Source organism: Mastigoproctus giganteus, chromosome 5, assembly GCF_048544385.1.
Source record: "Mastigoproctus giganteus isolate SK-2022 chromosome 5, ASM4854438v1, whole genome shotgun sequence".
Taxonomy (NCBI): domain Eukaryota; kingdom Metazoa; phylum Arthropoda; class Arachnida; order Uropygi; family Thelyphonidae; genus Mastigoproctus; species Mastigoproctus giganteus.
Window position 1 is genome coordinate 182,753,579 of NC_143579.1, and position 17,833 is coordinate 182,771,411.

At 37.6% G+C, this 17,833-nt stretch overlaps 1 protein-coding gene across 1 annotated transcript in view; it reads left to right on the forward strand.

The window, feature by feature from the left end:
* Positions 1-17,833, forward strand: part of Nup107 (nuclear pore complex protein Nup107) — a 446,410-nt gene that overhangs the window by 193,833 nt on the left and 234,744 nt on the right. Inside the window, exon 10 of the mRNA XM_090373566.1 lies at positions 1,313-1,404. Coding sequence (XP_090229692.1) covers positions 1,313-1,404 — 92 coding nt within the window. The remainder of the gene's footprint in view (positions 1-1,312; positions 1,405-17,833) is intronic.

Consider the following 17,833-nt stretch of genomic DNA (forward strand, 5'->3'; position numbering starts at 1 on the left):
TGCTGTATTTAGCTATTAAATCCAACACGTAAAGTATAGCATGGGTATAGTCACATACATATTATATATAATAGATTTAACTTTTAATGTCATTTCTAACTTTTAATTTCAGTGCATGTTTTTTTGTAAGTAGGATTAATGACACAGGTGGAGTTTAGGGCATCATCATTGTTATTGGGTAGTTTGTTCTGTATTGTAACTGTCTTTTGTTAAACGGTCAGGTTAATTTAAACATTTTAATGTTATATGTTTTTAACAATTTTTCTGGAGTACTTCATCTATAGTTGGATCTTTATTAAAAGTCTCTCTCTATTTTTTTTTTTTTTTTTTTTAATTTTGCAGATTTGCAAGAATACAGACATTGTTGCAATGGTGCCTAACCCATAACCAGTTATTCATCTTGGACATGAGATAGTGTAAATGGGTTCTTTGGGTCAATAAGTCATATTACATATTTTCATATCAAACAAGTGTGAGCGTGAAGAATGATTGGGGAGCATCATCTATCACAATGTATTATTTCCTAAATTGAAATTCACTACAGGTGATATCATGGTATGGAGCTGTTCTCATGGTTCAGGCTCTCACTTTTGGTTGTACTACCAAAAACTATCAATACTACACTGGTATCTTGGACAATTCCTCGGTGCCAGTTCTGTGGAAATGGCATCCCACATATTTTCCAGCATGATAATACTCTATTTCATCAGCAAGCTGTGAAAAAATATGTTTTGAGAAAAACAGGGTCCAATAATTTGCCTGACTGGCTCAGATATACAGATGTATTTCTTGTAGTAGTCATTCAGACCAAAAGTGAACTTACACCTTATTAATTTATTCATTAAAACTAATGTTGGGGAAAAATATGATGGTCTTCAAATACTTTTGTAGAATAATATACTTAATATTTGTATATCTTGATTGCTTTAACTCTTTCACATGAGTTTCCTAAACATGTAGGCTCTGTGTAATGAGTTTCTACACGAAATTTTAGTTTTGTAAAATTGAAAACTTTACATAAATGCTTTTAAATATTAATTACTTCTTATTTTGACTTGATTTCCTAATATCAGAATAAATTTATCGATATTTTTTTATTACTAAATCAGTTGGTCTCTGCTGATTTCTACCTGTGGCATTTAACACTAATTTGAAATTTATACCTGTTACATATTAAGAACACTTCTAAATAGAAGCTTATTAGGTATTGCTAATATTTGCAGATAATAACATTATACTGAAGAATATGTGTTATGTAAAGAAATGTCTTGTTTTCTTTACTCTTTTATGTAGTTGAGTTTTTACTTTTCAGCTGGTGATTGATTGGCTTGAAAAAAATTCTCAAGATTTACACACTGTAAGGTCAGAAAAATTAGGGTTACTTGGAGACAGAGGTATCTCGTGGTAAGTACAATGCATGTGATGTCAAAGTCTTCTAAGCATATCTAATACTTCCTTTATAGTTTAAGTATGGAACTGTTGTAATAGTGATTCTTTTATAATATTTTGGATCGCTTTGAAATTTGGAGTGAAACGTGTAACAAATATCAGTTTTAACTTGAATATATGTTTACCAGTTATGGTTTCATGAACTTATATACGAAACTGATTTTATTCTTGGTCTTGTCCAGTCCATTTGGGTGTATCTCACCTGCAAAGACATCCTCTGCCATTTTTTGGCATGTTAGTATACTCTTGATTTTCCGAGATAGATGATAAAAAAAATTCCCAGATAATCGATTTCCCGGTTAATCCAAAAATACAGTAAGTCCCCGACATACGTACAAGATATGTTACAGGACTTCTTACGTAAGTTGAGTTTTACATAACTTGGGAATGACTAATAAAATATTGCTACTATATCCCTGATATGCCAAAATTACAAAAACCACATAATATTCTCAGAAGAATGAAGAAAAATAGTTATATATTTTTAATTAGTTCAATTAAAAACTTTACCTGGGGACAGCGGTGAAGTAGCCAGAGTGGCACGTGAAAAGAAAACATAAAAGGAAGAAAAAACGCATGTTATCGTACTGTAAAAACTGATATGTATTTTGCAGCCTTGGTTATTATAGTTGACTTCATTGGTGCCGATTGCTTGACCACTTCTCATATTCTGTCTTTATCGTGTTCACATTTGCCACTGACAAATCTGAATTCTGTGCTATACTTGTTAATGTTTGGCCATTTTCATACATCCTTATTATTTTAACTTTCTGATCCGACTTGGTCGCTTTTCTTTATAGATTTATTAGTACCACTGTCACTTATTCTCTTAGTCGGCACCATGATAACAAGGTGTCACGGTCAAAGTGTGTTTGTTTCAATTGCGGTCTCCAGGGTTTCCCCTATATGCCGCTGTAGCATCTGGAAAGGCCAAGGCCGGCAAGTGTATGTATGTATGTATGTATGTATGTAGGTGTGTAAGCATGTGTCTTGTTGTGTTGAGTGCTGAGTGCCAGCACTTTGGCGAATTCGCAGCCAGGGGACACCTGGTCCCATGACTCCCAACCTTGGCCATGAGGAGGCATGCCAGGGTTCACTTTAGCTGAGACTCTTACTGGGGCTATTAGGCAAGCCTGGGAGCCCCAAGGTGTTTAGGGAAAATAAGATATAAGGAGGATATAAGAGGATATAAGAGTGATAAGTATGGGGATTGGAAGGGATGGGAAGGTTGGAATAGAAGAGAAATAGAAAGAGAAAAGTTTACAATAATTTATAGAGAGAAAAAAATAATAATAAAAAAATAAAAAGAATGAAAATAATAATAAATTAATTAATAAAAAAAATAAAAGAAATAAAATAAAATTTAATTAAATAAAAGTACCTATATACAATGTTTACTATTAGCTAAGTGAGTACGATCACCACTCCTGGGGAACTTCTAGAAAATCCAAAACTATAAATAATACTCCATTACATTAATTAACACCATTTCAAAAGTATTACTATTGGTCTACAGCAACCAGACACACTTGTCCAGTCATTATAGAGAACTCAGCTACATTGCCTCTTAATAACACTCTTTGATTATCTGATACTACACGACCAGATTTTAATTAAACTCAGAAAGCAGATGGCAAGGTGCTATCTATGTACAGGCATAGATAGCACCTTGTCAGCGTTTTACAATTCAATATCATATTTACAACATGCATAGCCAACTTTTCCTCTATACACAAAACCGCTATCAAAATCTGATAGTCTTTACAAGTTATACCTTGACAGGAACCACACTCGGCTCAAGAACCACTAACACAACCAACAGACAACCTCTCTATTAAATCTACTAAATCCAATTTTATATTTATAACAAATAATCTATAAACAAAACATCATTACCATAGTGGAACCAACATATTTACTTAAGAAAAGAAAACTAAGGACTTATTTATAGAAAACGTATTTAATGAACAAAGTATAATAGTTCTTGTCCTAGAATACAAACTCTGGATTACTTGGCATTACTCTTTACAGATCAACTCCAATTAGTCTCTTCCTACATGCAAACAATTTATCTGCAAAAATTAGAAAAGGCTAGGAAATTTTCTTTATCATTGACAAAACATGATAGGTCATCTTTGTTGTACACGTCTGTAAGAAGCTGTAAATTATTTCTTAAGTCTATATAGAGATAACAGTCAAATATTAAATGCTCCATGGTCTCAGGAGCACCACACTTACATAATGGAGAGGCAGCCAACCCCAGAGTGAACAATTTGGAGTTCAAGCTACCATGCCCTGTTAGAAGAAAATATACATTCAGACCTGAGGAAAACCAAGCTGAGAGTTGCTTGGTAAAATCTGATATGTTAGGAAAATAACTAAAAGTAACTCTATCAACTTCTGTATTGGACCAAGTTAATTACCAACTATTAACAAACTCTTCTAATTCTACAATTACTAATTCTACAATTATCATTCTTAGTTGATATGTCCAAATTAATTGAATAATTGCTCACCCTTGCACTCAATACTTCCACTCAATACTTGGAGTGCCATTGTCGACACTGTTCTGCAGTTTGTTGTGCTTGTGTTGGAGCTTAGAGGGGAACAGGTATCCTGTGTGTTATCAGACACTCAGCCTAAAACACTGATGGATCCAATATCTCTCTATTACAGAAGATTTAGGAGAAGTCCGGTTGGCCTGCCTCCCTAAAATCCACTTATGCACACCTTCTCGATGGTAAGGACTGTTACATCACTTAGGTGGCAACGAACATGTAGAGTGGTTCTTTTCAAGACGCCTGGTCAGTGGTGAGAGGAAAAGACCAAACCCTCCAGCATATGACAGCACAACAATACAAATGGCCCTCAGTCCCCAGCAGCTTTCATTCTTCCTCTTACGGCAGCGAGAGGATCAGAGTGGAAGCAGAGGGTGCTAAGAATATCTGGGTACGACCAGGCTGTGCCATGCACGGAAACTGAACTTGGCCTGTTATAACGTACAATCACTCATCGGTGAAGACAGGATATTAGAGCTGGAAAAGGAATTAGAAAATGTGAATTGGAATATCATCGGTTTGGCTGAAACAAGAAGAAGAAATGAATCACTTATAAGTTTATCAAGTGGAAATCTGCTGTACACCAATGGAAACAGTGAAAGGAGTGAAGGCGGAGTTGGGTTTCTGGTCCATAAAGATTTTAAAAACAAAATTTTGCAATTCAAAAGTACATCACCAAGGGTGTCAAGACTAATACTCAAGATTTCTAAGAGGTACAAGCTAAAGATTATAATGATTTATTCACCAACATCAAGCCATGATGATGAAGAGGTTGAAGAAATGTACACCGAAATTGAGAGTCTTCTAGATGAGCAGAAAACCCACTACACTATTATTATGGGGGACTTCAATGCTAAGGTTGGAAAAAGGCAAAACTGCGCAGAAAGAGGAACTATAGGAAATTTTGGAATTGGTGAAAGAAATAAAAGAGGTGAAAGACTTGTGGAATTTGCAGAATCTCAAGGACTGTCAGTAATGAACACTTTTTTCAAGAAAAGGGTGAACAGAAAGTGGACATGGAAGAGTCCAAATGGATTAACAACTAATGAAATCGACTTCATCCTCACTAACAGAAGATATATTGTGAATGATGTTACCGTCACGAATAAGGTAAATGTTGGAAGTGATCACAGAATGGTAAGATGTACACTTGATATAGATGTAGGAAAGGAAAGGAAAAAACTGACTCGAGTAAATAATACAAAGGTCTTTGAGATAACAGAGGAGGAGAAAAAGCAGTATGTACTACTGGAACTTGAGAACAAGTTTGAGCTTCTGCAGACTGCTCAGGACCAAGATATCGACGAGGAATATTACAACTTTCTGAAAGTGATAAAGCCCAAGAAACCTATAGGGAAACAGAAATCCAAAGAAGAAAAAATTAGTCAAGAAACACTTGTCATGATGAACCGAAGACGACAAATGAAGAGCAAGAAAAACACTGACAGGGAGAAAATTGAGTATACTGAGTTATGCAAAGCCATTAGAAAGAGACTCAGAGAGGACATAAGAAGATTTAACACAAGAAAAGTAGAACAAGCATTAAGGGAAAACAAAGGATTTAAATCAGCAGCCATGAGCAGTAATACAGAAAGACAAATGAAACTGAAGAATAGCAATGGTGTACTTATAAACAGCAGAGAAGGCATAATTCAAATAGCAGAAGACTACTATAGAGAATTATACAAGGAGCGAGAGAATGATACCAGCAGTGGGGAAGATGGATTGCAAAGTAGCAACACATACGACATCCCCGATATTCTTCCTGATGAGGTAGAACATGCATTGAAGAAAATGAAGAGTCGGAAAGCCCCGGGGAAGATGAAGTTACTGTAGAGTTGTTAAAATTGGGAGGAAGAGACATAACACAAAAACTGGCAAGGCTCTTCACAAAGTGCATTAGAAAAGGTGTGACGCCTAAGCAGTGGAATAATGCAATCATAGTTTTGCTGCATAAGAAAGGAGATAAATCAGAAATTGGAAATTATAGACCAATTAGCTTGTTATCCCACATCTACAAGTTGTTCACAAGGGTTATTACTAACAGATTAGAAAGAATACTTGATGAGAATCAGCCGAAAGAGCAAGCTGGCTTTAGGACAGGATTCTCAACTATGGATCACTTTCACGTAATATCACAGCTAATGGAGAAAGCAAATGAATATAAAACACCATTATGCCTGGCATTTGTGGACTATGAAAAGGCATTTGACTCCATACAGCATAAGGCAATGTTTCGGGCACTGGAAAGACAAGGCATAGATACTCCATATATTATGATTTTGAAGAAAATATATGAGAGTGCTACCTCCTTTATTAGACTAGACAAAGACAGTAGCAAATTTAAAATCGAGAAAGGAGTTCGACAAGGAGGCACAATATCTCCGAAGCTGTTTACTGCTGCCCTTGAGGAAGCTTTCAGAAGATTAGACTAGTCGCAGAAAGGAGTCAATGTGAACGGAGAGTACCTAAACCATTTACGATTTGCAGATGACATTGTGGTCATAAGCCACGATCCCAAAGAATTAGAGGAAAATCTTAATCAGTTATGCACAGTTAGTAAGGATTTTGGACTAAAGATGAATATGTCTAAAACAAAAGTAATGATGAACAAGTATGCCACGGAAAGGGAAATAATGATTGGAGGAGCAGTAATTGAAAATTTGGAGTCATATACTTATTTGAGACAAGTTATTAGCTGTAATAATGATAAATGGCTGGAAGTCAAGAGAAGAATAAATTTTGGATGGATAGCATTCAGGAAATATAGTCACATACTGAAGAGCAATATCCCAGTTTGTCTGAAACGTAAAATAATGAATCAATGTATACCCCCCACCATGACTTATGGAAGTGAAACTTGGGCACTCACCAAAATAATGGAAGAGAAGCTGAGAACTACACAGCGAAGAATGGAATGAATTATATTGGGAATCAGACTGTTAGATAAGAAGAGAAACACATGGATTGGGCATCAAACTCAAGTAAAGGACATTCTTATCAAAACTAAAGAACTAAAATGGTCTTGGGCAGGACACATAGCTCAAAGACATGTTGACAGATGGACTAAGAAAATAACAGAATGGTACCCAAGAGGAGCTAGAAGAAAACCTGGAAGACAAAGGCGGAGATGGATAGATGAAATTCATGAGTTTTTGGGTAGTAAATGGATGGCCAGTGCTCAAAACAGAAGGAACTGGAAAGTTGCTGGAGAAGCCTTTATCCTGCAGTGGATTGAAAATGGCTGATGATGATGATGACTTCAAGACTAAACAATTATTAATGCAGTAACCCCATGCACCTGCAGCATAACAAATTATTGGTATAAAAATACACTCGTAGCATAACTTTAAAGTTGCTGGTTTAATTCTCCAGACATTTTTAGTTATTTTAATCATTTTACCAGTTAAGACTTATTTTATTCAGCACATTTTTTGTGTGGGCTACAAAACTAAATCTATTGTCCATCGTTATTCCAAGATATTTTGTTCTTACAATTTTAATGGATTGATTATTAATTTTTACATTTTTACATTGGGAAAGGGGGTATATTCAGGTTCAAATAACCTTTCAAAAGCATTTTAGTTGTGTCAATAGAAATCTGTAGTTTGTGCACGCTACACCAACCATCTAGGTCTCCCAAGATTTCATTCACACGTTCTTCTAGTTCCCTACGAGACTCCAAAAACTAATATGATCAAGTCATCAGCATATGCTGCCTTCAAAATTTTGTCGCACTGCACTCTGAGCCACTGATCAAGAACCATATTTCAGCAGACTGGTCCTAGGACTGATTCATGAGGGCAACCCCGAGTAACAGCACTAGTAACTGAACAGTCATCAGAATCGTACACCCCCAAGACTACTACCATGGAAATAATCAGAAACTAGATGATAAAGGGAAGTAGACACCTTGGCCTCCTAAAACCTCGCCTGGATGTTTTGCCACCATAAGGTGTCAAAGGCCCCTTTGAAGTCCACAAAGACGCAGAGGACATACTTGGAATCTACATTTGAGACTGAATCCATTACAAACTTTATAGCATCAACAGTTGAACAGCCTTTGTAAAGCCAAATTGAGTGTTTACTTGTAAGTTTTTAGCCTCATAATATTTCATAAATCTAGTTACAATACCTTTTTTTTTTTTACCTTGCCTAGCACTTGGTAGTAAAGCAATAGGACGATAGGTGGAAGGAACATTGAGTGGTTTGTTAGGATTTTTAACCAGAATTTTAAGGTTGGCTTGCTTCCAGGGAGCTGGAAAAAGCCCATCAGCCAAACAGGAATTAAGAAGATTAACAATTAGTTGCAGTTTGATTGACCAGATTCTTTTTAATACTGCAACTTCAAGTAAATCTAAACCTAGACATTTATTATCCCTCAAAGAATCAATAGCTATGCCAATTTCAAGATTAGTAAACGGGTCCTCATCAATTAATCCAGAATACATCAAGTGCTTCATCCTTACATAAGCAAGTCCCCATGGTTCATCTTTTAGTGTCGATTTAACCAGTTTTTCCCAAGCATTCTTCTTTTCTCTGTAAATTTGATTAAAGTATGTCTGCCTGGCCAGCTTGTAAAGGTCACCCAGACGGTCCACCTCAACTCTTGCCTTATTATTTCTCTTGGCACGCTGGTAATTATGCCGAGCAGTTTTTAATTAATTTCTCAGATTTGTGAGATCTGAGACCACCAGGGGCACATGATTCTGTTTTCCCTTTTTCTTTGTAAGAGAGGCGTCTCAGACCAACCTTATTAGGTCATTTACAGCCTCCACCTGTTCCATTGCTGGCAGTTGCCCAATTCTCTCGATGTTATCATCTGTGGCTTCTACATACAGCCTGTTCTCAAAATTTTCCCAGTTTGCATCCTGAGTCCTGTACCTAGGAAAATTGTACGAGTTCCTTCTTGTACAGCCTGAATCCATATCAACTTCAAAAGTTATAGGGTTATCGTCACTTGCTGACCATGTAGTTCTAACTTGCCAGTTTGTTATGTTGTGTCCAAATTAGAGTTGGACACTGTGATATCTATGAAGGATTGACCAGATGCTGAAACAAAAGTAGGGGGCTGCCCTACAGTGTTCCAAAGATGTAAGTTCTTAGTTAGGATTAATTCCTCTAATAACTTGCCTTTTTGATCTGTAAAGGGAATGTTCCATAATATAAAGCAGCATTTGCATCCATACACATAACGACACTTCTACCCGCCAACCTGTGGAGAATATTCTCTATGTAATTTAGGTAAGGCTCAATCTGTTGATGTTGTTGTTGAGAGCATTGAAAATACAATGAAACAAAATACACCCGCCCAAATGTACCCTCCAGACAAACTCACAGAATTCCAGCTATTGGTATTATTGAAAATGCAGTAAGATCAAGTTTACTACCCATTTATAATGAATTGCAAAAACAGAAAAGCCCAATAACCTAGAAAGTGCAAATTGTTTTTGTTTTATGGCAGTAAAATGTGAGCTCGTGTGGGGTGATAGTAGTGAGTTTTCACCTTAACCTTGTGAAGTTCTTTTCAGAAAATTTAATTTTGACTGTTATCATGGTGCATGGTAGACATTATAGGATCTCACAAATCTGAGAAATTAATTAAAAACTGCTCGGCGTAATTACCAGCGTGCCAAGAGAAATAATAAGGCAAGAGTTGAGGTGGACCGTCTGGGTGACCTTTACAAGCTGGCCAGGCAGACATACTTTAATCTACTAAATACCAGGCAGACATACTTTAGTCTACTAAATACCGATCTCTGTTTCTGTGGGTCTGTCGAGAGTTGGGAACATCTACTCTTTGAATGTACTATCTACGAGGACCATAGACAACAACTCCAGGCAGCAATTTCGGGATTTTCTCCTGACCAAGTAGAACTCCTGGTCCATTCCAAAAGGAACTTAGGTGCACTACAGCACTTTGCGGCAGAGGTATTCAAGCGTAGAAGGAGGATCATCCTAGAAGCTTCTGCAATTCAATAACTAGTTATTTATTTTTATTATTTTTTTTATTATTATTATTTTTTTCTCTCTCTCTTCTCATAATCTGCTAGCCCTAGTAGCCCTAGCACTCTCCTGATAGCCTTTTCCTATCCACCCCGTGTGGGATAATTATTTAAAAAAAAAAAAAAAACCCTCTTTCTTTTCTGTTTTTTATTTCCCCCATCATTCTACTTGCTGACATCCTGGCCGACGCTCTATTCCTTTCTTTGACCAGGTTGTGGGATTTAAACTTTTTTTTTTTTTTTTCCCGCATTCTGACCTGGCCTGGGGCTCCCCAGACCAGGAAAGCTCCTCTCTCACACTATACGTTTATTTTATTTATTTTTTTTAAAAATTATTATTATTTTTTATTATTATTATTATTTATTTATTTTTTTTTTTGTTTGCGTTGTTGTTCTAGCTATCCATCCTGGATTGGGACTTCCCTGGGCCGGAACAGTCCTTCTCCTCTTTACTCCTTCCCTCTCTTCATCTTAAACAAGTTTTTCTTTCTTCCCTGGGGACTCTTTCCCCAGGGAGGAGGGCGTGCAGATAGTGGGGGAGGCCTTGCCCTCCTTCTGCTGGGGACGAGTACCTGGAGGAAGGTCGTCCAGGTGATCACTGCTTCCAGGTAGCCAAAAGGCCAAAACACAACATCACGCTACAGAACACACACATAAGCTCACAAACACAGTTTTTCTTTCCTATCACTTTCTCCCGTGCGGGATGAAAAACTTTTTTTTTTTTTCTCTCTCTCTCTCTCGCCTGCCTTTTCATCTATCTTCATCCAACCTGGGATGTTTCTGTGTGGATTTGGTTTAGGGAAAGAAAAGAAAAAAAAAAAAAAAAAATTTATTTTTATTTTTACGAGACACACACCGGCCTTACCTTGACAGAGTCTGTAAAAACTGAACAGAGCAACGAGGCGGAGTTGAACTTCTGTTCTAGGAGCCGCCCATACAAAAACACAAAAATAAAAAAAATAATAATAAAAATACTTTAATCAAATTTACAGAGAAAAGAAGAATGCTTGGGAAAAACTGGTTAAATCGACACTAAAAGATGAACCATGGGGACTTGCTTATTTAAGGATGAGGCACTTGATGTATTCTGGATTAATTGATGAGGACCCGTTTACTAATCTTGAAATTGGCATAGCTATTGATTCTTTGGGGGATAATAAATGTCCAGGTTTAGATTCACTTGAAGTTGCAGTATTAAAAAGAATCTGGTCAATCAAACTGCAACTAATTATTAATCTTCTTAATTCCTGTTTGGCTGATGGGCTTTTTCCAGCTCCCTGGAAGCAAGCCAATCTTAAAATTCTGGTTAAAAATCCTAACAAACCCCTCAATGTTCCTTCCACCTATCGTCCTATTGCTTTACTACCAAGTGCTAGGCAAGGTTAAAAAAAAAAAAAAAGGTATTGTAACTAGATTTATGAAATATTATGAGGCTAAAAACTTACAAGTAAACACTCAATTTAGCTTTACAAAAGGCTGTTCAACTGTTGATGCTATAAAGTTTGTAATGGATTCAGTCTCAAATGTAGATCCAGACAGGTACAGGCAGAATGTGTGGAGCACAAACTTGTTATTTTTGTGACAATTATACCTGAATCAACTATAATGTCTACCATGCACCATGATAACAATCAAAATTAAATTTTCTGAAAAGAACTTCACAAGGTTAAGGTGAAAACTCACTATTATCACCCCACACGAGCTCACATTTTACTGCCATAAAACAAAAACAATTTGCACTTTCTAGGTTATTGGGCTTTTCTGTTTTTGCAATGTTTTGTTTAATGGGTAGTAAACTTGATCTTACTCCATTTGCAATAATACCAATAGCTAGAATTCTGTGAGTTTTTATGTTATTATGGTGAAATATGTGTCCCCTTCACTGAAATCTTCAGTCTTATAAAAAAATATATAAATAATGTAACGTAAATCCGAAGGTACTTACTGTATTGAAAAATGTTCAGCAACTTACCACACACTACTTGTGTGTCCAGTACAATGCTTCCCTTTGTTTTTTACAATGTCGCTGGTTTGGTCACCAACATTATAATGGTTCTTTAGAGATTTAACGGATGCACCATTTTCAAACTTTTGAATAATTTCAAGTTTTTGTTTAATTGAAATCACAACTCTTGCGTTTGCTCATCATTTTCGCAATTTCTAAACAAAACTAAATAAAAAATTTACTAGAAAAAAAAATTCCGGCATCCTGGACATAAATAAGGAAACAAAATTTGGCCTTTTGTGGTGCGATGAAACACAACAATCGATGTGACGCACTAAAACAAACTAAACATTTGGTCTCTCTCTCTCTCTCTCTCTCTCTCTCTCTCTCTCTCTCTCTCTCTCTCCCTCCCTCCCCCCCTTTGTTTTTTTTTTTAAAGTAATGCCACCTCTTGTCACTTAATTGTGACTTGCAAAACATCTGTTTATATCTATTCTAGTTATTTCCTTGCATTTTATGATTTCTGGTTGATTTTTAAAATTTTTTATTTGGAGTCGAAGCATCCCAGTAAATCGAGAGTCTGCTGTATTTGCTTCGAATCGAGAGTTGAGTGCCTGTTGTCTTCATCATATCTATCTTTCCATCCTTCTGCATGTAATAACTACTCCTAGTGAATGGATTTTCATAGAATTCTATATTTAGCTGTTTTAGAAAGATTCATTCTGCTATCCCACATTTCATTGAAATTAGACTAATAGAAATCTGGCAATTACTTCTTTTTTCATATATATATTATGTGGTCTATCCATATATGGTATATTATAACTGAAATTACTAGTATTGTCTGTTTCTATGTGTTGATTGGAGAGAAAAATGTGCACTTTTTTTTTTTTATAAATCCTGAATTATTACTATTTGCTAATGTGCATGAAATGTAATGTATTGCATTAACTAGCTTGTTAATTGTGTTAGCATTATTCATACAGGTAATGGATGCTTTTACTGCTGGCTACCAGATTGAGAAGAGTACATTTTTTATTTGGCTTTTTTTTTTTTTAGAAAGCTATGGATTTTATGTAAGGGCCTGAACCAAAAATTTCCTAATTAGTGAAATAAAAAAGGATAAGGTTACTTTGTTTGCAGTCTTTGTTTTCCAGTAAAGAGTCTTTGGAGTTAATTTCGTTGGAGTAAACACACGGAGACCAGCTTTTTTGCCACTTTTGTAATTTGAGAATACATTTAATACTACCTCTGTCTGCTTGTGTTTCATCTTGCAAGACACATAGATGCATGCCCTAACGCACACACAAGTTTTGTTCTGCTTGTGGTTGAGAATGCGCCTCCGTAGCCAGGTGGGAAGGAGCAGCAGTGCGTAGCACACGCTTCTTGTTTAGACCGGGGGTTCGAGCCCGTCACCACCAAATACGGAGGATGCGGAAAGGTCAGAGAATGACCACTGCATATCCCGGAGCAATATATTTGTTCCTTGAGGTTGTCACAGACATTCTCTCAGATATACCAGACAAGCTGTTCTTGCTACCTGGGAGTCTAAAACGCTGATGGAACTGATATTCGGGTGACACTTAAGTCAAGTGGACCTAATTTCGGCAAAGTCCGGACGGTCTACGACAGCCAGATCCTCTGCTTGCACCTTCACGATGGTGGGACTGTTAGTAATCCTGGGTATAACCTCCATGCACAAGTACATGGTGGGTGACCACCCAGGTGTGAACCAACGTAAGCAGGAGTCGAGGTGTGGCGCCCACACCACATGGAGGAATGCCGCCCCTCTATGTTACCAGGCAGTACTAGGTGGTAGATGACTCTCATCAACCGGTGAAATACCACCACTTTGCTTATTGGAGGCTTGAAGTGGTGGAACCCATGTTTAATCTCTAGAGCTAAGTTCCGGCCAACCCTTCCCTATCTCTTCCATCATGCAGTATGATTGATGATTTTTGAGGTTATGATGAATGTCATGGCGAGATCCAATATTCCTTACATTTCGAGGGTACAGCTCTAAAACGGTGTTCGCAGGCCGACCGCTAGATAGTACACCGGACCAAACCTATTGGTAACTCTCTAGGAGGCTTCCAGATCAGCTAGTGTATAATCTTTCTACCTCTACTCTGCCAGATAGTGACTGGAGGGAGTCCGAGTAGTGTGTATGCGGGGAGCATTGTCGAGGCCACGTTATGTCAAGGATCTGGGTATATTCTTACCACATGTACGCCATATCCAAAAATTTCATTACTTCATACAGCATGTCCCACCCACTTTTTCTTACTATTGAATACACCATGAATTGTCAAAATAATAGAGCAAGCTTATCTGCGAAAAGATCTAAACCTCCCAAGGACTTCCACAAATATACGTGGTCTCAATTCCAATCTCAACGATGTCCATTTCCACTTGCAGTCTTCCAAACCCCATGTACTTTTTCTGACTGAATCTCAGTTATCAGTTGATTCAACTACTGCTCATCTCAGATGTCCAAATTATTTGCTGTATGATTCCTTTCGCCTCAAAGGTGGTACTTGTGCATATGTCCGTTTTGATATTCCCTGTCAGAGACTTGGCAATTTGGAATCTCCTCTCTTTGATCTTCTCTGGCTTAAAATCTCTCTACCTCATTGTGTCAAATTCATCTGTTGTCTCTACCGTTCTCCCAACTCCACTAATCACTTGGAGCTCTTTGACTTCCTCTCTCTGCAACTTGACTTTCTCCAGTCCAACTTTCCTAACAGTGAGGTAATTTTCCTTGGTGATTTTAACGTTCACAACTCCAGCTGGCTTCCGTTTTCTAGTTACACCTATCCAGCAGGTCGAGATGCTGAGGCTTTTGCAATTATTAATGACCTAGCACAGATTGTTCATTTACCTACAAGAATACCTGACAATCCTAATCATACAGCCAATACGCTTGATCTTTTTCTCACAAACAACCCTTCTAGGTACAAGGTCGAAGTGAGAGGCCCTTTAGGCACTTCAGATCACAACTTGGTGATTGTCTATTCTCCAATGGAACGTTTATCTCATGGCTATTCCCAACCTCGTACTGTTTGGCATTACAAGAATGCAAAATGGGATGACCTGTGAGACTTCTTTTCTTCTTTTCCTTCGTCTGATTACTGTTTCAAAACTTCTGATATCAACGTTTGCTCAGATCGTGTCAGTGAAATTATTCTTGCAGGAATGGAATCCTTTATCCCACACTCCACTTTAAAATCTTGTCCTTTATCTAAACCTTGGTTCTCCAACAAATGTGCTAAGGCTGTCCAAGAGAAGAATGTTGCATATCGTAATCGGCTTGTTTCTAATTCTTCAGTTTCATTTTCTGCCTACACCAAAGCTCGCAACAATTGTAAAGCAGTTATTAATCAGTCAAACTAGAGTTTGAACAGGCTAAGAGTAGAAAACTTGCTTCTTGCCCTAATGGTAGCCGAGCATTCTGGTCTCTTGCCAAAGCTATTGGCCGGAACTTTTGCCCATCTCTGCTCCCACCTCTGTCCAAACCATATGGTTCTGTTGTCACTTAAGCCAAGGATAAAGCTGACCTGCTAGCATCCCGTTTTTCTTCCAGCTCATGTATTAATGATCTTGGTAAAACACCTCCCACCATTCCTAACATGCTCCATTTAATGCCTCCTGTGGTCTTCCGTCAAAAGGATATCAGAAGGATTTTGATGAATCTTGATGCTAAGAAAGCTCCATGTCCTGATGGTATTTCTCCACTTGTTCTCAAAACCTGTGCTCCTGAACTTACTCCTATTCTTTGCCGCCTTTTTTCACTTTCTTATTCCGCCGACCGGGCTAGCCGAGTGGGTAAAGTACCTGCCCGGCAACCCCAAGGTCGCGGGTTCGATTCCCGCCTCGGGCTTGGATCAAAGTACTGCAAAAAACCTTGGGAGGTGCAATATGGCCACAGAAGCCGATGCGCCAACAACTACCAAATCAAAAATCAATCAATCAACTTTCTTATTCCAAAGGTGTTTTTCCTTCTGCTTGGAAATTTGCTCATATCCAGCCAGTTCCTAAAAAGGGTGACAAATCCCTCCCATCCAATTATTGTCCCATTGCAGTTACTTCTACTCTTTCTAAAGTAATGGAGAAATCAATTAACCGGCAACTATTAAACTACCTAGAAACCTTCCGTCTGATCAACAGTCGCCAGTATGGATTCCGTCAGTGTCAATCCACTGGTGATATTCTGGCTTATGTTACCCATTTATGGACTAATTCAATGGAAAGGTTCGGTGAAACACAAGTAGTTGCTCTTGACATCTCAAAGGCTTTTGATCGTGTTTGGTATAAAGGTCTTCTAAACACGCTTCCATCTTATGGTTTGCCAACTGTTTTTAGTAATTGGTTATCCAGTTTTCTCTCTGATCGCTCACTGAGGGTGATGATAGATGGCTCTCAGTCTTCTAACTTCTCCACTAATGCCGGTGTTCCCCAAGGTTCAGTTCTTTCCCCTACTCTTTTCCTCTTGTATATCAATGACCTTCCATTGACTGGAAATCCTATCCATAGTTTTGCTGATGATAGCACATTGCATTCAACTTTCCATTTTGAGAAACCTTGTCCTGCTCAATCAGCTTCAAGTTCTCGAAAATCTGCTGCCAATTCCTTAAATGCCGATCTTCAGGTAATTCTCCATTGCGGCAAAGACAACTTAGTTGATTTCAACCCTTCTAAAACTCAGTCTTGTCTTATCTCGCAAAAAGGATTCTTCTGCTCCTATTCTTATCTTTAGTGACACTCCGATTTCTAGGCAAAATGATATATCTCTTTTCGGGATCACCCTGATTTCTAATCTCTGTTGGCACAAGCACATTACAAATATTGCTTCCTCTGCATCTAAAAAACTTCGTTTTCTCTTTCGCTCTCGGCGTTACTTTTCTTCCAAACAGCTGCTCACTCTGTATAAATCGCAAATCCGCCCTGCCATGAATATTGTTCCCACATCTGGGGTGGTGTCCCCAAAACCTCTCTCAGGCTTCTTGATTCCATTCAGAAGAGGGCAGTTAGGTTAATTAATGATTCATCTCTAACAGTGTCTCTCCACTCGCTTTCTCATAGACGTACTGTTTCTGCTGCATGCCTCTTCTACAGATACTTCCACGGGCACTGTTCTTCTGAATTGGCTTCTATAATTCCCGCTCTCTCTTTCAAAACAGTCCGAACATGTGTCGCCACCAGCCAACATCCATTTACTGTCCAGCTTCAAACCCACAGAACCAACTTTTCATCTTCCTCATTTATTGATTCAACTGCCGTTTTCTGGAACAACCTTCCTTCATACGTATTTCCTGAAAATTACAATCTACAGAAGTTCAAGTCCAATGTCAACAAATATCTTCTTTCGTCTTTTCAACCTCCAACCCAAGCACGGTACTAAGTACTATAGGTTCTAATACCTCTTGTGTTTGGGGTTCTCATAAAAAAAAAAAAAAAAAAATATGGCCTTAGTTGCTAATGCTCCTAAAAACCAAATAAACAAACAAACAAGTGGTTGAGAAGGTGGTGGTGGGTGCACATAATGGAGAAACTAACCATAAAGAGGCAGTACAAATCTGCACTGTGTGTCATTCATGCTCTGAGCTGCCTGTACAGGAACTTTTGGCTTGTGCCCTCTACAGAGAATTAATGTAAGATTTTGCATGATTCGAGAAAATTGCATACAAGATAATAGAATTTTTTTTTTTTTTTATTCAAGTTTATTGGAATGATGTTATAATAAGAACAAGAGTTTTTGACTGGTTTAAAAGATTTTAGAAACAGAAAAGATGTCAATAAACATATCCAAGAGGAAATCTAACAATACATATAACTGACAAAAATATTCATATAATGAGGGATTTTGTACATCCCTA